This window comes from Oryx dammah, unplaced genomic scaffold (genome assembly GCF_014754425.2).
Source record: "Oryx dammah isolate SB20612 unplaced genomic scaffold, SCBI_Odam_1.1 HiC_scaffold_3, whole genome shotgun sequence".
Classification (NCBI taxonomy): Eukaryota; Metazoa; Chordata; class Mammalia; order Artiodactyla; family Bovidae; genus Oryx; species Oryx dammah.
The window spans coordinates 58894117-58916086 of NW_024070187.1; the positions used below are offsets into that span (position 1 = coordinate 58894117).

Consider the following 21970-nt stretch of genomic DNA (forward strand, 5'->3'; position numbering starts at 1 on the left):
TGGTTTGTTTTTTACTCTGGAGTGGGACATTTGCCACTGACCTCCTGTCCTTTCTCCTAAACTTAGCTTCCCCTTTTCTCCTTTCCAGTTGATATGACACAGAATCCACCAAACAGAATGGATGCTGGTCAGAGTGAACATTGGTTGTGACCCAGGTGCTGGCAGCTGAGCAATCTTGACAATGCTCAATGGTCTGACTTGATGAGATTGGATCTTTGAAAAGGGAGCTGCCACAGTTCAGAAATTTTGCTCATCTTTTGTTACAGCTTTTCAAAACTATTGTCTCACTATGGACAGAAAGGAAATGGAGAGTCAAAGCTGAGCGATGACTTGGACACCTGCCTGACATCCTACTCTCCCCTCCCTGAAGCATTGAATCACACTGATCGCATCAAGAGTCCCAAAACACCTGATTAAAGGTAAATGAAAAAGACATCCATTCAAGATTTCTGAATGTAGTATTGTTATAAAGTATCATACTTTATAAACTCATAGTTTTAGCCCATTTTCATATATCCAGATACCTTCTGAACTTTGTCTGAGTTCTCTACAGGCATCTCAAGCTTGGTATGTCCCAGGTCCAGCTCTATTCAGAATAGAGTGTTTAAATTAGGGCATTAAGCTATTGTGGCATGTTTTCTATTCTTTTAAAAAATTTTATTGGCGTATAGTTGATTTACAATATTGTGTTAGTTTGATGTGTATAGCAAAGTGAATCAGTTATACATATACATATATACATGTATACATATACATCCCCTCTCTTTTAGAGGGGATATATCCCATTCTTTTCTCATATAAGTCATTGTACAGTATGGAGTAGAGCATTCCTCTGTGCTATATACACAGTATGTTCTTACTAATTTGTGGCATATTTTTTAAAAACTTTGGATTTCAAGGACTTTATTTCTAGTTCTGTTTGAATGGATATTTTTTAACATTTGAGTGAAAAGGCTGTTCTGTAAGAGATGCACAGAAATGTCTGTTTAACCTAAGAGGCAGGACTACGTCGAGCCAACTAAGTCATTGTACAGCCTCTCACAGAACCAAAGAGCTCTAATCCTATTGTTCACAATGGAGTCAAAACTCTCATGAGTTCTATTTAGGGCCCAGATGAGCCAGTGACATCATCAGCAGTTGAGTCTACAAGGTAATACTTAAGCTCTCATTTCTGGAGTCAGACCAAGGATCCAAATGCTGGCTCTTCTACCTACACAGCTGTGAGACCTCAGGCAGTCATGTAAACTCTCTGACCTTTAGTTACTTCATTTGTAAAATGGGAGATAAAATAACTGCCTCCTAGAGTTGTTGTAAGGATTTAATGAGACACTGGATTTAAAGTCTTTGGTGCAGGGTAAACACTTGCACCACATTATTTAATTTAGAGTATTGATATGATCTTGGGCACCTCATTTATCCTCTTTAAGCCTCAATTTCTTCCTTGATAAAATGGAGATAATGCTCACCATTGTGCTTTTAGGTTCCACCACAAAGTCTGGCATAGTAGATGCTCAAAAACATTTCTTAATAAACAAATGGATGAATGATGGGGAGGAGAGAAAGAAGAATGTCACCTGTAACTATCTTACAGATTCTCATGAGGCTTAGGTGACATGTGGCTGAAGAAAGTCTTCTGTGGACAGTGGATGCTATTCAAAAATAAGCTAAAATTACGAGCAGTGTTTTAAGGTAGAGGAAGTTCCTTAACTAGAGTGACTTTCTGGAATTTTATTCAGTTCCTCTCATATCTAGGACACTGCTCTTAGCCTTGTTCAGTTAATTCTCCAGGAGTCTAATTATTTGGTCCCTGTTGTTGTTCAGTCACTAAGTCATATCCCACTCTTTGCGATCTCATGAACTGCAGCACACCAGGCTTCCCTGTCCTTTACTGCCTTCCAGAATTTGCTCAAACTTATGTCCATTGAGTCAGTGATGCCATCCAACCATCTCATCCTCTGTCATCCTCTTTTCCTCCTGTCCTCAATCTTTCCCATAATCAGGATCTTTTCCAGTGAGTCAGCTCTTTGCATCAGGTGACCAAAGTATTGGAGCTTCAGCTTCAGCATCAGTCCTTCCAATGAATATTCAGGGTTGATTTCCTTTTGGATTAACTGCTTTGATCTCCTTGCTGTCCATGGGACTCTCAGGAGTCTTCTTCAGCACCACAGTTCTTTGGTGCTCTGCCTTCTTTATGATTCAACTCTCATATCCATACATGATTACTGGAAAAATCATAGCTTTGACTATTCAGATCTTTGTTGGCAAAGTGATGTCTTTGCTTTTTAATATGCTGTCTAGGTTTGTAATAGATTTTCTTCCAAGAAGCAAGTGTATTTTAATTTTGTGGCTGCAGTCACTGTCTGGAGTGATTGGAGCCTAAGAATATAAAATCTGCCACTTCTACTTTTTCCCCATCTACTTGCCATGAAGTGATGGGAATGAATGCCATCATCTTAGTTTTTTGAATGTTGAGTTTTAAGCCAGTTTTTTCAATCTCCTCTTTTATCTTCAAGAGGCTCTCTAGTTCCTCTTCATTTTCTGCCATTACAGTGGTATTAGTACTTATATGTACTCTGCATATAAGTTAAATAAACAGGGTGACAATATATAGCCTTGTCTTACTCATTTCTCAATTTTGAATCAGTCCATTCTTCCATGTAAGGTTCTAAGTGTTCCTTCTTGACCTACATGTAGGTTTCTCAGGAGACAGGTAAGATGGCTTGGTATTTCCATCCTTTTAAGAATTTTCCATATTTGTTGTGACCCACACAGTCAAAGGCTTTTGAGTAGTCAATGAAGAAGAAGTAGACATTTTCTGGAATTCCCTTGCTTTCTCTCTAATCCAACAAATGTTGACAGTTTAACCTCTGGTTCCTCTACCTTTTTTAAACCCAGCTTGTATATCTGGAAGTTTTCAGGTCACATACTGCTGAAGTCTAGCTTGAAGGATTTTGAGCATTATCGTCCTAGCATGTCCCATCGTTGAATATTCTTTGGCACCTTTGGCCCCTAGCAACTCAGAATTCCTAGCCCAAGCTCCCTAGACTGGGATGCCTTCGTGGTGACATGCCTGCTATCACGTCATGAGCAGGCGGAGGACCTCTTGACCCTTGAAGTTAATAACTTTATTTAACTGGGTAAGGCCTTACATTCCAAAATTAGAACTTTGTTCTTCAGTTTATTGAACAAGGGATCTGTCCTTGGTGACAATGCATTACTTACCTCAGTGTGAATTAGTTCACTACTTTCCTTTCTGAGAGGGAAGTTTGATAATGGGAATGTCCATGAGCAAGAGATTTGGAAGCCCCCAGGGGAAAATGGACTTGGGAAGGTAATCCTTCAGTGCCTGGAAGCTCCAGGTTTTGTACTCCATGTTCTGCCATATGGGCTGATTTTTCATCTCTTTTTTCCAGTGACCTTCATGGTCAAGTGACTCTGTGAGGAGACCAGTATAATTTCTAGAAGAAACAAATGACTTTAGGTCCTCACAAAATGAGTGAATTATAATTATACTTCCCCACCCCATCCCCAGGTCAGAGTTAGACAATCCATGTTCAAATTCCAACTCTTTTAGTTACCAGCTATGGGGTCTTGCGGGGTTGGGCTTCCCAGGTTGCTTAGTGGTAAAGAATTTGCCTGTCAGTGCAGGAGCTGCTGGAGACGTGGGTTCAGTCCCTGGGTCGGGAAGATGCCCTGGAGTAGGGAATGGCAACCCACTCCAGTATTATTGCCAGGATAAACCCATGGACAGAGGAGCCTGGTGCGCTACAGTCCATGGGGTCACAAAGAGTTGGACACAACTGAGCACTCAGGTGTGCAATCTTGGTGAAGTTATCAAATCTCTCTTTGCCTTCTTGGTATTTATCTGTAAAATGGGGGTAATACTAGTAGCTATCTCAAGTATGGAAAAATAACCCATGCAAAACATATCTATACTGTGAGAAGTCAAAGTGGTGATTTCTTTATGAGGAGGGAGTGTGACTGGAAAGGGCCATAGGGAAGCTTCTGGCATGCTCGTCGTATTTTTCATCTGGATGCTGGTTACATGGATGTGCTCAGTTTGTGAGAACTCATCATGCTATGTATGATATTTGCATAATATTGCATCTGTGTTATTTTTTAATAAGGTTTTTTAAAATCCATGTAAACTACTTGACATATCGTAAATTACTATCAGCCATTACTTTGATCTCCTGCTCAGTGATCGCTGTCTAAGCTTTAACATTATTCCCAAACACAAGGAAGGGCTTCCCCAGGGGCTCAGCGGTAAAGAAAGTGTTAGTCACTCAGTTGTGTCCAACTCTTTGTGACCTCATGGACTGTAGTCTCCAGCTCCTCCGTCCATGGGATTCTCCAGGCAAGAGTACTGCAGTGGGTCGCCATTTCCTTCTCCAGGAGATCTTGCAGACCCTGGGATTGAACCTGGGTCTCCTGTAATGCAGGCAGTTTCTTTACCATCTGAGCGACTAGGGAAGTCCCCAGTGGTAAAGAATCTGCCTGCAATGCAGGGGACACAAGTAATGAGGCTTTGATCCCTGGGTCTGGAAGATCCCCTGGAATAGGAAATGGAAACCCACTCCAGTATTCTTGCCTGGAGAATTCCATGGACAGTGGGGCCTGAAAGGCTACTGTTCACATGGTCACAAAGAGTTGGACTCAGCTGAAGTGCCTGAGCAGGCATGCACACAAACACAAGGAAATTGACAAACAAGAACAAGAAGTACAGACAGCAGGCCTTGACTGGGCCCTCAATGGTTTAATTAGATATTTGTACTTAGGGGTTGGGAAATTATGCAAAATAGGTTATTTTTATTATTGTCTCATGCTCAAACTGCTTCCTTCTATAGATGTTAGAGCACATTTAGAAATAGTTACATTTCCAGAATTTCTACCCTTATGAAAGCATCTTATTTGGAAAGAGGAGAGAAGGTACCTTTTGGGAAGCTGAGTTTGCATGTCAGTTGGTATGATTGAGAAAATGTCAAATGGACATATTTGAATTGGGGTGGGGGTGAAGCTGGTGAAGCTGATAGAAATACTGTTCTCTGGTGCCACCACTTCTTAGAATAAAAATTCTGAAAAAGGAGAGGAAGAGTCCCAGTAGAGGGAACTGGCAAGGCCCAGTGCTATCATGACACCATGAGCTCAAAATGTCTTGACCCAGCGCCCCCAGCAAGGTCATCTCAGAAACAACTGGGCTTCAGCAACTTGTCTTAGCTGCCTCAGAGTGACTAAGGCCTATTTAAGCCTCATGGTTGGTTAATCATTAATGAAGATTTTTGACAAACAAAGTAGAACAAGCCAAGAAAGAAGGGCGGCTAAAAATTAGCTCGGAAAAGGTCATATTTCTTGCAAATGAAAGGTTTGGTGGTGTTTTTGATTGTGAGTATAATTGTGTGGAATGGAGTCAAAAGGATATATAACCCTGCTAAGGAAGCCAGTGTATCTTTAGGAGATTTTACTTAGGACTTTCCTCCATCCTCACATTGATCTGCAGGACTATGGGCCTCCATCACCTTTCCCAAGAAAGCTGCATTCTCTCTTCCCAAGAGAGAGTGGGGAGTTTGGCCAATCCTGGCAGCTGCTATGTGATTCCAGACAGGAAGGATGGAAGGTCCCAGAGGGTGGACCCTGCCTCTAAAGAAAGAAGGGGTGAGAACTCTCAGAGCCTCGGCTGGCCCTACAAACTCCCATGGCAAAAATCAGCGTTGGTGGGCATCACCTGGTGCCAGGAAGGCCGAAGAGAGGCAGTTAGCCACTAGGGGGAGCGCTCAGATACGTCATGCTATTCATTGCTAGACAATCCCTCAGCCCTTCAGTTTAGATAAAGGCAGTTGCCACCATTTTCTAAAAGAATCTCAAAAAGTCCTAAATTGGAATGATTTAGGGTTCTTCCTACTTCCTTGTTATCCGGGCCAAATCTCTTCCTTCCAGAGTTAACACGGGCCTATCAACCATGTTTAGTGTTGGTGGGGACAAAGGTTGTCCCCACACACCCTTTCTCTTCTTTTTTTCAGGCTGCCACACTGAACGTCATTCAGGTACTTGCGTTTTCTTCTGGGCCTGGGCATTTCCTGTTTCCTCTTCTTCCTGCTCATCTGCCCTCCCTCCTCCCCCTCAACTCATCCTGTTGTTCTTTGCTTAGATGCCACTTCCTCTCCAAAGTCTTCTTAACCCCTTGCCCAGGCCAGGGTGGGTGCCCCCTCCCATTTCATAGCCTTTTCATCACTGTCTTATCATGCCTGGGAACTTCTGGAGGGCAGAGGGGGGTTGATTTTGTTGATCATTGCCTCTCCAGTGCATCACCCAGTTCTGGTAGAGAGCTGGCACTCGACAAGTATTTACTGAATAAATAAGTGAACAAAAGCATAGAAAGGTGTAAAATGGAAAGGCTTAACGCAGTTAAGACAGTGGAATGCATTCACACTACAGTTTATAAAGAGGAAGAGAAAGGAAATAACTTTCTTGTCTATGATGTACCCAGCTTATTTAAAAATTTATTTATCCAGGCTTTTTAAAGATTCATTAACTTATCTGATTTTCACAGTAACCTTATGAGGTTATCATCTCTTTTACCAATTAAGAAACTGCTGCTCAGAGAGGCAAGGTGTCTTTGATAGATAGCAAAGCTGGGGGTTCACCCCCTAGACATCTAGACTGCAAGCCCAGCCTGTTTCACCAGGCCACAGTGCTTGCCAAGGGTTTGGGCAATCACTGAGGGACACTGGGCACCTAGAAACGGAAGACTAATGAGGGGAAGGAGAAGGAAGGCCATGTCTAATCTGATAGCTTAGAACTTGGAACTGAAGCAAAACATGTCTCCTGAGTTTCATTCTGTGTTTAAGCCTAATCATGCCCTTGACCTTCAACGGTCAGAGAGGAGGAGTGTGTCAAGGAAGTGGAAGGACAAGGATAAAATGAGTACATCTGTGTTATCCTACCACTAATTTATTTTTTAAAGCTGAAGATGCTTTTTTTTTCTTCTTTAAGGTCGTTGTGTCCAATGTGATTTTTTTCAAAACATCCAAGCTGAAATGTCACATTTCATGTTTTTTTTTTTTTTTAGAAAAAAAACACTCAACTCTCCCCAGAACACTTTATAATAAAGATAACATGTGATATACTATATACATCTCTTTAAAATAGTCAAGTACCCTAATGCCCTTAAAACAGGGTCTGGTAAGCCAGTCAGGTCAATTATAGTTGACAAAATACCCAGCATGGGGCATGCCATGCCACAGCACCCAGTAAAATGTTGGGTCTCTTCACAGGTTATCCTTCTTTAGGAAAGAAAAATTAGAACCTTTGTGTTCTAGCTGTCTTTACTTCCACCTAAATAAGTGCTTATGAATGTTGTCTTGACAGATATTTTTGGAATTTAAAAATTGGGAATCTAGTCTAGTAAAGAATCAGAAGGGTATAGTTGACTTTACAGAAGTTTTTTAGTCCCGTCCATAATCCTTGATATAGCATCATAAGTCGAATTCCATCTACCAGACAATTTTAGCAGCTCACCTAGTGCTATGTCTTCCGAGCTGAACGTAGGCATTTCGGCCAGTCTACCTTCAGTTCCTATCCCCGAGGAAAGAGGCTGCATGTGAAAACACATTAAAAGTCAACAGAAAAGAAACTAGTTTTGGAGATAAGCTTTTCTTTTTGTAGGCTGTGAAGCAGGCTGTTGGTACTACTAAATCTATTTCCAGGGTGCTGAGACTTGGAGTCTGAATTTCTGCCCTGGTTCCTACCAGCTGTGGGATCCTGGCCAGTCACATATCTGTTCTGCCTACTTCACTAAGTGTTTGTGAGGTCCCGAGGTGACGGAAACCAAACAGCCTTAGAGCCTAATGAATCACACAATCATAGCATTTATCCCCACCCAACACACTGTTTACCTGCTTATTGGGTCTGTGTTCTCCCACTTTAATATAAGCTCAATGCGTACAAAGTTTTGTTGGTTTTGTTCATGCTGTACTCACCACAGCACCTAGAACAAAGCGGGGCATTTAGTAGACATGTAAGAAATGTTCTGTAAGATTAATTCTTTTAATTCGTTTTCTGACAAAAGCAATCAAACTCTGATTCTTCAACTTAAAGGGCATCTGTGCGCATCTCCTAGAACTAGATAGTATCAGCAAATCTCGTTGATTTCTCACTTTGGGAAGTTCTCTGGCCTTTCCTGTCTGTGAAAAAGACTTTATCCTTTTAAGAGGAAGCAGGAAGTTAGAATTCCAAGAACTGTAGGATGGGAAGGCCCATAACTCAGGCTACTCAAGACTAACTAGGTAAAATTCTTAATCAATGGCAAAGCTGCGTGGGGCAGTTTTTAGAGGTAATTCCACTGACAAGTTACCACTTTCCCTTGAATTATTAATTGGCTTTGCTGATGGATCCCACCTGAAGTTAGTGACGATCTATAGAGGAAAAGGCAGTGTCTTGCTAATCTTGCTGCATGCTGTCAAAAAAGGTGAAACAGAAAACTGGTTTCCAGTGAGGTGACCAACATACAGGTCACACCAGTACTTTCATGAGACCATCGAACAACTCAATGTCACATCAGCTGAGTCCATGTAGATATCTAAGTGTAAAGCTCTTGGGATCATAAACAAACTTCAGCACTGAGAACAGTGACAGGCTTTGCCACATCCTACTCTAATCCAGACGCTAAGTAGTAGTTGAGTGTTCAACTTTTTACCACCTGGACCCAAGGCTGCAAACACTGATAATTCACAATTTCTACTATGTACCTCAACTTCATTAATAATTCCAAATCAAAGATATGACTTTCTCCAGCCAGAAACAGTCGATTCCTTCTATGCTATAAGGATTTTTTCTAATTTTGTTTGGGGGGGGGGGGAAAGTGTATAAAGAAAACACAATTTAAAATAAGGTATTGAAATTGCTTTAAGAAAGTTTTATTTACTGCATACATCCTAAGAATGTATTGTAAATGAAGCAAGATCTAAATAAACTTAAAAGCTTTTCAAATACAAAGCAACTAAAGATAACAACTAAACTGCCAGCATGTTTGAAAACAGAGAACTCGAAAGCTTTTTTTTTTTTTAAAGATTTTTATAGTTTGTTCTTAACCCTAAAAAAAAGTTCACATTTCAAGTTACAAACTTACCTCAGTAGTGTACATATCTGAAATGGTTTTGAAACAAGAGGAACAGGCAGACCTAAAGGTAGGTAGGAGGCTCACTGATACTTAACTGGCTATGTCACCAACATTTATTTTTAAGGTAGTTTGGTAGTTGCCATGTTAAGACACCATTTTTTTCCTTTTTTTTTTTTTTCCATTTTTGCAAATAATTTACAGGCACATGTAAAATACAGTAAGATCCCTGGGTCAGTCTCATCCAGTGAACCTCTGTGCTAATTAACCCTTCACTGGAAGGATAGTAAGACAGCACTTCTTTCATACAAAGTCAAGGGATGGGGACTGAACGCAAACTGCATTTTGTTGGATTACTCATTACAACGGATTTGAGTTTGGATGCAGCTCGCTGGGTACATCATCAGAAACATTGCACAATTACTTTCTGTCATTTAACAATGATGGAAAGGAAGGCTAGGAATGTTTAAAGGCCTTTGCAGGCACTCAATAATCTTATAGAATAGTTAAATAAATATTGCTTATATATAAAAAAATTCATCCCACCCTAAGATGAGGGAAAAGAGAGCATCTGGGAATCTCTTAATTTAAAATGTAAAACAGAACTAAAACATCTGCTAAGGGCATGACCCTATTATTAATCCACAATAAGAATTCAGCCATCAGCAAAATTCAGTGAGTGGAAACATTTGATGGAATCTCTAATATGACGTAAAAACACAACTATGTCCTTGCCATCTATTGCACACCTCACTTCCTTGTTAGAACCTTAAAAAAAAAAAATCCAAGTTGATGTATTTCATAAAGTAGATGACAATCTTAACATTTTACTGTATTTTACATTCACTCTGCTAAACAAAAACCTTTAAACAGGCACAAAACACTGCAACAATACATTTACTTCCTAATAAAACAAAACTGTTTAATAACATTGAAATAAAATGGTTTCGTTTTGCATTCAACTATATACCATGAATTTCTGCAACATAAAACAACTAAAAATGAGCATTAGGAGATATTTACAAACTATCCTTTACTCCTACAGGTCTCTCCTCCTCCTCCTGGCTGTGCACGCCTCAATTCAGTTCACTTGCCACATGCACAGCAACAGCGGAGGGAGGCCCTGTTCAATAAACACAATATTTCCAACACCCCTGACAACCACAGACATTGTGCATGAAACATGATAAGGCAGCTAGAAGCACAGCCGCCTTTGGGGTCTTGTCTATAATAACATTCTCTGTCTCTACAAACTTAGACTTCAAAACAAATACATAATAAAAGCGTTAAGAAAGGAGTGAAGGTTTCATATGGGACAATTAAATAGCTATGCAAAGATGCCTTATGCAAACTATTAAAATCTTGTGCTTACACATACTCTGCTATTGAAAATAGCTCCCCAACCAAACCACAACCCTCCCCAAACAAAAACCCATACAAAACAAAAAACCCTAACAAAAAGAAGTATAAAAGCCATCAATGTTCTCTGTCAGAGTAATTAATTTGTCCTTGACTTGCCAAATATGAAGGTGGGTCTGGGGAAGGTGGGGGTGGGGGTGGGGGGGGAGGTGACACATCTAAGAGCAAAGGCACATGGACACTGAGTAGGGGCCCAGGACGATGGCAGCAGGTGACAGCGCCTTCCAGTGTTTGGACTCAGAAATGTGACAAGTCTTTTCAATACTGGCTTAAGGAGAGGTCGAGCGTTTAAAGAACAGAACCATCGTGAATAACACATGGTTAACACCCGTCAACCCTTAATTCCAGCAGAAATAGAGGTTTCATTCATTTTATAATTGCACTTTCCAGTATAACTTTTAAAATAATGTTTTCTGTAGTATTTTTAAAGCACTATTGTTTGTATCTTTAAATATTGAATATATTTTCCAAAATAGTTCCCTAGCTGCTCAAGTGTGCTTTTTTAATATATACTTGATATATTATTGAAGGTACTACAAAATAGAAATCTCTGGAGTGCAGAAGTTAAGAAAATAACCTTCATAACTGAAAATATATCCTTAAAAATACAAAAACAAAAACCTCTATACAAATGTACTACCACATACAAATTTTTAAGAGATGGTGTTTAAGGCACAAACCATTGCAAGTCTCTTAGAAATGTATGAACACAGGTCTGCTAAATTGAAAACAGTCTTAAAAAACTAGTGAAAACTTCATGTAATATAAAATATTCCAGTATGGTATTTGATAACATTCTTCGCATTCAGGTTTCGTGTGTGCTAACCGAACACGGTCTTTCTTCATAAATAGTAAAGTGTTCCTTCAGTGGCGGCGGCGGCGGGTCTCAGTAGGTCTGGTACACGTCGTGGATGGGCACCTGGATAGCAGCGGCGGGGAAGGCCTGAGGTATGTAGCCTGCGTATCCGCCGTACACGGCAGCGGCGGCCGCTGCATTCTTCTGTAGTGTGGCGATCGTGGCTGTGGCTGGAGCAGCAAATGGCACGTAACTGGCTCCGTAGATCCCAGCAGTGGGAATTCTCGGAACATTTGGAGCCACCGTGTATACTGGAGTTATTGGGCGACCCTGAGGGGAGAGAGAGCATCCTTAATTGATCACCTGTAGGCATCTAACCAGATAGGCGGAGGATACCATCATAACGGCAGAAAGCAGAGAGGAACTGAAGAGCCTCTTGATGAAGGTGAAAGAGGACGGTGAAAAAACTGGCTTACAACTCAACATTCAGAAAACTAAGATCATGGCATCTGGTCCCATCACTTCATGGCAAGTAGATGGAGAAACAATGCAAACAGTGAGAGACTTTATTTTCTTGGGCTCCAAAATCACTGCAGATGGTGATGGCAGCCAAGAAGTTAAAAGATGCTTGCTCCTTGGAAGAAAAGCTATGGCAAACCTAGACAGCATATTAAAAAGCAGAGACATCAGTTGGCCAACAAAGGTCTGTACAGTCGCAGCTTTGGTTTTTCCAGTAGTCATGTATGGAGAGCTGGACTATAAAGAAGGCTGAGCATCAAACAATTGATGCTTTCGAACTGTGGTGCTGGAGAAAACTCTTTAGAGTCCCTTGGATAACAAGATCAAACCAGCCAATCCTAAAGGAAATCAGACTTGAATATTCACTGGAAGGACTGATGCTGAAGCGGAAGCTCCAATATTTATGGCCACCCTGATGTGAAGAGCCAACTCACTGGAAAGGACCCTGATGCTGGGAAAGATTGAGGGCAGGAGAGGGGGGCGACAGAGGATGAGATGGATGGCATCATTGACTCAATGGATATGAGTTTTAGCAAATTCAGGGAGATGATAAAGGATAGGGAAGCCTGGTATGCTGCAGCCCATAGGGTTGCAAAGAATTGGACATTACTGAGCGACTGAATAACAACAACATACCCATTCATTCAACAACCCCATTCATTCATTCAACTCCCAGGGGTGAGGAAATGACAGAGAAACTAAAGTTTCCATTCTCAGGGCAGATGGACAGACAAGCAATAATCGTAAGGGACTGAGATAGGAGCCACTGAAGTGGAGTTGCATCCTCAAGGCACATTCAGATTCCTAACTGGTGACCACGACAGAACTGGAATGTTCAGGGAAAGTGCACATACTCTGGAATCTTCTGCCCACCATTCTACTCAATCAGCCTACATACCAGAGCGGGAGTTGAGGTCTACCTTTTACTCAGTTGATCTCACTGTAATTATGAATAAGTATTTTTCCTAAAATACAAGCCAGCTGCCTCAACTCATACCTAACTGAGGGAACATGATGTATCAAGAATGGAGAGGAGCACAGTCTATGACTTTATGGAACAAAGTACACAGCTCTCCCAAGGGCCAGCATCTTAAGCTGTGACCTAAAAAGATTGTGATCATACAGGATCTTCAACAAATGCGTTCGCTTCAGCCATCGCCGACCTAAGATATGACACCACTAAACACACAGCTGCTGTGGAAGCTTAGAGCAGAGGCCAACTGACTTGAGGAGCAAGAGGAAGCATCTCTGAAGTGGAAAAATTTGAGCTGGGTTTTGAAGGATAAGTGGGGGCTTCCCTGGTGGCTCAGATGGTAAAGAATCTGCCTGCAATGCCAGAGACCTGGGTTCGATCCCTGGGTCCGTCACATTCCTTGGAGAACAGAATGGCTACCCAATCCAGTGTTCTTGCCTGGAGAATTCTGTGGACAGAGGAGCCTTGTGGGTTATAGTCCGTGGGGTTGCAGAGTCGGACACGACCGAGCAACTAACACTTTCACTTTCACTTGGATAAGGTGGGAGTTCCACATGATAAGGAAGTGAGGAAAGAGGCGCTATCTGAAGCTGCCTTACTGTAGATGCCATGCTGGCTCTGAAAGTCCAGGAGGCTTCCTTCTCTCTGATGACAGTGAAACATACTACATTTTCAGAACAAGCAGACAAGCAAGACTGTGGTTCAGTATTTTCCAAAATGTTTGCTATGGAGTTCTTTCTGTGGACTGATTAAGGGAAAAGGAGATTTTTGGTAAAACAAAAAATAATATTGGTAAAAATTTTGGTAAAAATAATATTGGTAAAAATTTGGTAAAAAAATAAATCATACATTTATTTAACAAAACATCTTGTGTACCTTATGTTTCATAGCATGCCCTGTGGTACAAATAGTTCAGGATATGTAAAAGGGAGAATTAGATTTTAAAAAATTATTTCTTCCTGGGTTTTATAAAGGAATTACTTATCATTCCTTTACAAAAATCTACAAATTAGAGTTACAAAATTATGTTCAGAATTGAAGAGTCATTTTTTTCAACTGTAATCCAAATAATAGTTACAAATAATATCTAAATGATAACAATAACAGAGATTACAGTCTGCTAGGCACTAAGTGCCTTATTTAAGTGACACTATTGAAACATCATCACAACCACCAATGAAGCTGGTGGATTATATGGAGCTTAGATGTTTTAAATGACTTGCACAGGTGACACAGCTTTTAAGCAATGGGATGTGTGAGTCTGGCACCTGTGCATTTAGCCTTGCATTATCCTGCCTGCTACAACGCAGCCACAATGAACGTTAGTAACACTTTACACCAAGGAGAGAAACTTTGCAACTGGGAAGATTGTGGTTCATAGCAGGACACAAGCTATCTTCTCCAAATCTGTGGACATCTCTTTAATGACAAATGCACAAAGGAAAGGATCACCAGGAAGGTGACATCTGAGAGAAACCACTCCAGGTACAGCAGTGCAGCCTGACACCTGAGCTCAGGGGAGTGTGATGAGGCTGAGTGTGAGGAGTTGGGGAGGAGGAGAGAGCAAGGCCTCAATTCCCCCTCCTCTCAGAAAAGGAATGGTTCTTGCTCTACCTATACCACTGACTCGCTGTGAAGATTGAAACATTTGGAGGAATAAACGTGAAAAAAAGACTGTCTACACATGCAAGCTTTTTTTTTTAATTGCCTGCGAAGGCTATATGAAATTTTGGATTTAAATGGCTACAAAGGAACATCTCTGAGCTCCTGCAAAACAGAGGAGGAAGATGGCAGGTGTTCCCCAGGAAGGTCACGGGGAACCGATGTGTGGTTTCACTCTGAAAAGTGTTCTTTTTACCAATCTGTGGAGATTAAAATGCTCCTTCCTCTGCTGCAGTTTGGCAGAGAACGCAGAGGAGGCGGAGGACAGGACGTATCAGACAACCCAGGTCAAAGAACTCAAGGCAGGACAGACAGTACTCAGCTTTGAGGGAGAGCAGCGGGGCCACACACTCAAAGAAGCCATTCCTGCGTTGCAGAGGAAGTGGCCCCAGGCATTCTGCAGACTATACCGGAGGAGGGAACCACTGCCATAGAAATCTACTGATAAGGACAGCACACTGAACAAATCCCAAACCACAAGACCCCGAGGCCAGCTTCCGTGCAGACTGATACCAGACAGAAACAGCCTGCAATCCAGAACGCAATCGTGAAGCCTGAAATTTGGGTCTAACCACAACTGTGACCACTCAGCAAAGACCAAAGTTCACCAGTTTCCTAGTAAAGAGGAATTAGAATTAGCAGAATTCCACTAGGTAATACTTGTAGGTACTGCATGTGTTTATAATCAGGACACAGTAATAACTACCTTGTGAGTCATTTCCAACCCAAGACCACTGCTGGGGTTCACAAGCCTAGCTGTTTCAGCATTCCTGAGGAGGTGGGACAAAATATGGATTCTAGAATGCCAGCCCAGTTCTGCTGAATTGAGTCTTCTGGGGTTTGAATCTAAGAATCTCTGTTTTATAAACATGTCTCCTCGATAATTCTTATCCAGTCAGATACAAGACATCCCCGGCCTGAGTTTTTATGCTTATGGATTGATGAGGTGTTTGATATTCACTGCTTCACAAAGGATAGCTTCAACAAGATTATTTTTCTGTCTAGGAAAATGATATATAGTCTAGGTATTCCCTGTGTGCTACATATTGCAGAAACAAAGAAATATATATAAGATGTGGCTCTTGGTCTGGAAATACTTTAATTGGGGAGACAGAACATAGAACTTGACTGGTAGTCAAGTAGCCAATACTGAGATGTACAAGACAGATGGTTTCCAAGGTGAGGTAGATGGAAAAGGTTCTAGAGAAAAAAACCAGATAGAGGAGAACACTATGAGTAAAGGTGGGGAAGGAGGATGGAACGGTAAAACTGGATTGGGAGGAGAAATGGGAATAGTTGGATATGGTTGGGAGAGTTTTGTAAAGTTTCATAACCCTTTATAGACATTTCTATCTCTCTACAGGCACTCACATATATATATGCATACATATATACCTATGGATATACTCATAGAGAGAGATGGAGAGGAGGAAGAGGGGCAGAACTTTAAAAAACCTTTACTGGACTATATAATCTGGAATGCAAAGACTACAATCTGGCATGAACCATCCCCTGGGACTCTGTGTGTCACCTCTGTAACCATACGGACATGAGTTAAAAATTATCCTATGTCATTAACAAAAAAATAGGGTGTATAACGACACTCTGAGAAATTACATATGTCATTTTTGGATATTGCTTCCTATCTTTAATACAGTGGCAATTTTAGGATAGTACAATTCTTATCTAACATTTTCCTGTCCTGTCATGATTTATCTTACAAAAATATTTCTATCACTCAGACCCATAGTTCTAGCAGAAAGCCAGGCACAGTGTCAGTGCTCCTGCGGAGTATTAAGTGAATCCGTGATACATGAGACCTCACACAAACACCGCAGCAAGAAGCCTACCTGGAAAGGCGGCGGCGTGGACACGGCAGGGATGACCGCAGCGGCGGCCGCAGCGGCCGCAGCAGCACTGGCTGGGTCGGGCTGCACAGCGATGGGGCTGATCATGTGCTCCATTGTGTGGATTTTACCATCTTCAATCATTTTAGGGGCCGGAGCTGCCTGAAACATGGAATATTGGGCGCCGATGGCAGGGATGGCCACTGCAAGAGAAGGAAAAGGGAAGCAGAGGTCAGCCACTTCTAGTCACTGAGGGAAGCGCCATCACTTCCTCAATATTTTTAAAAACAAGTTTAGCAGCCAGGGGCTCTGCGTGCAAACGAATGTTCTCTCACTACAGGTGCTATCCAAGAGGAAGAGAGGGGAGGTGGAGGTACCCTATATCCTGCTGGACTTTCAAAAGGAACCATGTGGCAATGGGTGGGATCTCCCCACAGCTCCTCAGGGTAGGCAAGCCTACAGTTAAGTTTCTGTGCCCACATTTTCTACTGCTAACAGAATTTGGAACAGAATAGCATTTAGACTCGTATTCTTGAGGTCCTACAGAGCAAGAAAGGGCCTTGCAATTTTGAGAAAACAGGCTCAGAATAAGAAGTGAGAGCAGAGGCTTGAGGCCCAAGAGTGTGAGAAGAGCCTGCCAGTTCCTTATCACCTATCTTACTCAGTACCAGCCCCATTGCCCTTTTTCACTTTCACCACGTTTTAAAGAGCAGGTGCTATTGAGAGTTTCATTCTGAGAACTCAGAGGTCAGTGTATATCCTCCCCGACCTGCCAATGCAAAGACATGTTTCTGTGAATAAAGTTCAAAGGACTCATTTCAACCAGAGGATCAGACAGATCACATGTTTGAATGTCAGTGTATGATGCTGCTGCTGCTGCTGCTGCGTTGCTTCAGTCATGTCTGGCTCTTTGCGACCCTATGGACTGTACAGCCTGCCAGGCTCCTCTGTCCATGGGATTCTCCAGGCAAGAATACTGGAGTGGGCTGCCATGCCCTTCTCCAATGTATAAGGAGAGGTAAAAAGACAAAAAAAAAAAAAGCCCTGATTTGGGGGAGGTTGTGTGAGTGTGTGTTGTATGTTTTGAGGATGGTAAGAATATTGAAATGCACACAACAGAGTATACTTTCACTTATTTTTATTCTCCAACTGTAGGTTAATTTCTTCGAATAAAAGCCGATTTGATATAAGGTAAAGAGAAATGCTTGCATGCTGTGTGCTCAGTTGCTTCATTCTTGTCTAACTCTTGGTGACGCTATGGACTGTAACCCACCCAGCTTCTCTGTCCATGAGATTCTCCAGGCAAGAATACTGGAGTGGGTTGCCCTCCTCCAGGGGATCTTCCCGACTTAGGGATCAAATCCATGTCTCCTGCTTCGCAGGTAGATTCTTTACCAGTGAGCCACTGCGGAAGCCCAAAGAGAAATGGCTGTAGGCTAAACAATGGTACAGTCATTCAATGAAATATATCTAAAATCTAAACTAGATCTTTTACCTGCCTTTCCATCTATATGATCTTGTGCCTAGATACTTCACTATTGCCTGGAGTTCCTCCTAAAATTACAGAGTTCTAATTTTCTGAATGAATCAGAAATAGAGGTCAAGGGGACAGCGCCTAGAAAGGGCTGTTAAGTTTGAGCTACATCTGAGTTGTACTAAGCAACTCCGGATTGTTCTGGCTACCAGCCACAGGAATTTCTACCCCATGCCTCAGAACACAATTACATGCTTAAAGATCTTTGAGTTCTTTTCTCTGGGCTTCCCTGGTGGCTCAGCTGGTAAAGAATTTGCCTGCAATGCGGGAAACCTGGGTTGGGAAGATTCCCTGGAGAAGGGAAAGGTTACTCACTCCCGTATTCTGGCCTGAAGAATTCCACGGACAGTCCATGGGTTTGCAAAGAGTTGGACATGACTGAGTGACTTTTCTTTTCTCTAGTTAAATCTTAAACTACTGCCAATGGGAATACCTTTCCCAACAAGCAGAAGTGACAACTCCTGTATCCAGGCTCTGCTTTATGGAATTAGAGAGAAACAGGATCAGTTTTATATTGTTTGATGCATCAATGACATTTCCTAGGAAATCCAGTCTAAGGAGTCACTTAACTGCAGAAGTGGCAGAATTTTTTTCACAGGCATTAAAAAAGAAAAAAAATCACTGGATTACTTCAAAAGGAAGCTCTACTGAGAAAAGGCTTTGTAAGCCCCTATGTGGCCAATGCCAACCTACACTCCTTATACACAGCTCCCTTGAAATTGTTTTAGCTAGGGGAAGGAGTACAGTCCTCAGCCAACACGAAGTCAGGAGCTGAGCTTCGAAGTGCGGATGCTCTCAAAGAGCTCTTCAACCTACCCTCCATGAGACTGGGAGAAGGTCTGGAGGAGTATCACGATGGAATTTCCCATGTGTTAGGGTGCTTGGATGGTGTGTGCACATAGGGAGTTTGTGCCGTGCTCACACTGTGCAGTTCAATAAAGCTCCCTGCAGCTTAGGATCAGAAAAAAGACCTGTCTCAGACGACTGATGAGCATTAACAACGTGGGAAAACTGGTTTGTGGGGCCTGGAGGGTGGAAGCAAAGTTCAAGGTCCTTGGCTTCAACTACTTGAGTGCCCCTCTACCCTCAATCTACTGATCCAGCAAGAGGTGGAAATGAGAGCTGGGAATTAGCTGCAGAAAGTTTCTCTGCTGCCTTACTCCCAGGTGTTCTGGTTGGTTAAGACCACGACAAGGGACAAGAGTGTTATTTACTCCTGAAGGGGAATTTCCCAACAACTCTCAGAACTGGCAGAGTTGCACCTTCTGGCTTCTGATGACTGGGGTCAAAATAGGCTTGAGTAAGGAATAGAAAGCTTTTAGCTGGTAGAAGATACAGAAGAGCCTCACATTTTTCTACCCCCGCACCCCTCGCCCCAACCTCCCTAACTGAGAACCTGCCTAATTGAGAAAAAGTCTAACAACTGGCAACAGCCATTTGGAAAACCCACTATAAGAAAGTTTGACTTGAACATGGTCAAAATTAGACCATCCCCCAAGCTCTAGATAAGAAGGCCCAGGAGGCCACGATCCTTGCCTAATCTCTGCCTGCCTTTGAGAAGAGGAACCCATGTGCAGATCAAAGTGCCGAGGAAGTCAGCTCAAAGAGAGAGAGTTGGGGTTCAGGCTGAATAAATGCATTCTCACTCTGGTTTATACTGACCTGTACCAGGCTTAATGGCAACTGGGTTGACGGCAGAGATTTCCAAATTCGGTACAAGTTCATATCCTTTTTCTTGCTGTTTTCCTTTTCCTTCATGATATCGGCTATATATACCACGGCCAGCAGAATATCCCCCAAGGTAGGAACCCCTGGGGCCCGGGGCTCTGTTGCCAGCTGCACCTCGACCCCGGCCTCTTATGCTGCCTGCTTATAATAACAACACAAAAAATGATGAGCTACCAACAGCAACTGTGCAGGAGGTGGATCTTAACCCAAGGTTCTTGGCACTTTGATATCTGTTCTGGCTCTAAGCTACAGGTGGCTACACCTCTGCTCTTTAGTGAGCTCGGAAGATGCTTCAGACTCTCTGGCTCCAGCCTAGATGCATCCTAAGATGTCTGCTTAGTACACAAGATGAACTTGAAGGGTGAGTTCCTAGGATTGTAACTGCCACTCCAATAAATAAAAATTTTCTAAGACGGTCACAAAACTAGATGTAGAAGGGGAAGTGCTAGTTCATCTTCCTCATTTTAGGCGTGAGAAAACAGGCTTCGGGAGCTTAAAGGGGCTGACTAAAGTCACAGAGCTGGTTAATCAGACGGCAGGACACAGAACCCAAGTATTTTGCTTTCCAATGTAATGCCTGCTTTCAGTACAGGCTAGTCAGTGACTAAGAACAACAAAACAACACAAACCCAACAATACTGTGCCCCTCACTCCCCAACATTCTAAAGGTTTAATTTCACAAGCAGGCTTTAACCTAAGAACCCAGAGCCTTGCCGTTTAGCCCCACGTTGGATAAAGGCCCTGAGAGGGCAGAACGCAAGCAAAGCTTGCATGCTGCACGTGATGGGTAACGTTACCTCACGCTGTATATATGAACCATCTACATTTTCCTCGATGCTGCAGCAGTGACTGCCCCAATGAGGGTGAGTAGGAGGGGTCGCCGTCCACCAGCTCAGTAAATGACAGCCACCACCTCCCAAAGGGCATCCATCTGGCAGATGCGTCTCCCCCATTCCCGCCCACGTAGGCGAGGAACCCCCACTAACCTTTCACGAAGTAGTCCCTGTTGGGCCCGATGAGCGCGTTGTAAGGGTAGCCATAGTAGGCTAGCGTGTAGGGGTCACAGGAATACACGTAGCTGGGCTGCTGCACCACTGCTGCCTCGGCTGCGCCGCCACCCTTGGCTGCCTTCTGGTAGCGGGAGTACTGCTCCTTGTCAACGGGCTTGGCCAGCGTCACCTCGAGGCACGAGCCCTCCAGCTCGGTGCCGTTGAGGTTGTTCATGGCGTGCACGGCGTCCTCGCGGCTGGCAAAGTGCACGAAGGCATAGTCGCGGATCTTCTTGACGCGCTCCACGCAGCCCGGGTTGAACTGGCCGAAGCTCTTCTTGATGGTGTCCTCGGTGGTCTCGATCATGAGGTTGCGCACGTAAAGGATCTTCACGGTCTCCATGACATCCTCGTCCACGTCAATCTCGGGCTCGGCCCAGTCCACAGCGATCTGGTGGCCCCACAGCTGGATGCGGCCGGGCATGAGCTTGCGGCGCGCCATGGCGGCGGCACGGTGGCTCTCATACTCCACGAAGGCGAAGCCACGATTCTTCATCTTGTCGGCCGCGCTGGCGTAGACGATCACATCGAGCACGCCCTCCGTGACCTTGGCGATCTCCTCCAGGATCTCCTCGCGCTTCTTCATCTTGGGGATGCCGCCGATGAAGAGGCGGCAGTTGTCGACGCTGCAGCACACGCCCAGCAGGCGTCCGGGGCGGATCTCATAGTTGTTGAGCTCGCGCACGGCGCGCTTGGCCTCGTTCTTGTGGCAGTACATGACGAAGGCGTAGCCGCGGTTCTTGCCATCAAAATCCATCATGAGGCGCAGCTCGTAGATGCGGCCCACCGCCTCGAACACTGGCACCAGCTCGTCCTCGTACACATCGCGGGGGATCTTGCCCACAAAGACCTCGCAGCCGCGCTGCGGATGCGGGCCCTCCCAGCCGGGCGGCGGGCCGCCATACTTGCGCTGCCCATTCTCCTGCACCATGCTGTAGCCCGTGCGCTCCATCAGCGCCAGCAGCGCTGCCTCGTTGGGCGCGCCCGCCACGCCCTCGGGCACCTTGGCAGAAGACCCGGTGGCAGAGTCGCTGCTCATGGCTGCGGTGGAATCCTCTGCGGTCATAATGTCACAGGCATCCACGGCCGGTGGAGACCTGGGGAAGGCAGGAGGGAGAGGATGAGCCTAGAATCTACACCAAGTTGAGCCACAACTTGACTACAATTTTTTTTTCTTCTTTTTCTCCTCTTTTTTTTTCTTAAAGCCATCCAAGACTCACGCTTAACTCTCCGGTGGTTAAATGAGAAATAAGATGGGGACTTCTCTGGATGAGCAGCAGCTCTAAAATCGTCTAAATTAGGCAAGTTGTTTTGCAGGAAAAACCAGAAGT

General features: G+C 43.5%; 1 protein-coding gene across 6 annotated transcripts in view; it reads right to left on the minus strand.

The window, feature by feature from the left end:
- Window positions 1-9279: 9279 nt before the first annotated feature.
- Window positions 9280-21970, minus strand: part of RBM47 (RNA binding motif protein 47) — a 172089-nt gene continuing 159398 nt past the window's right edge. For 5 of the 6 annotated variants that reach the window (XM_040238056.1, XM_040238059.1, XM_040238058.1 and 2 more), the window contains 4 exons: window positions 20577-21736; window positions 19525-19731; window positions 16332-16531; window positions 9280-11657 (listed from right to left, as the gene is read on the minus strand). In XM_040238056.1, coding sequence (XP_040093990.1) covers window positions 11418-11657; window positions 16332-16531; window positions 19525-19731; window positions 20577-21705 — 1776 coding nt within the window. In that variant the 5' untranslated portion in view covers window positions 21706-21736 and the 3' untranslated portion in view covers window positions 9280-11417. The remainder of the gene's footprint in view (window positions 11658-16331; window positions 16532-19524; window positions 19732-20576; window positions 21737-21970) is intronic. The other variant, XM_040238062.1, reaches the window with a different exon arrangement.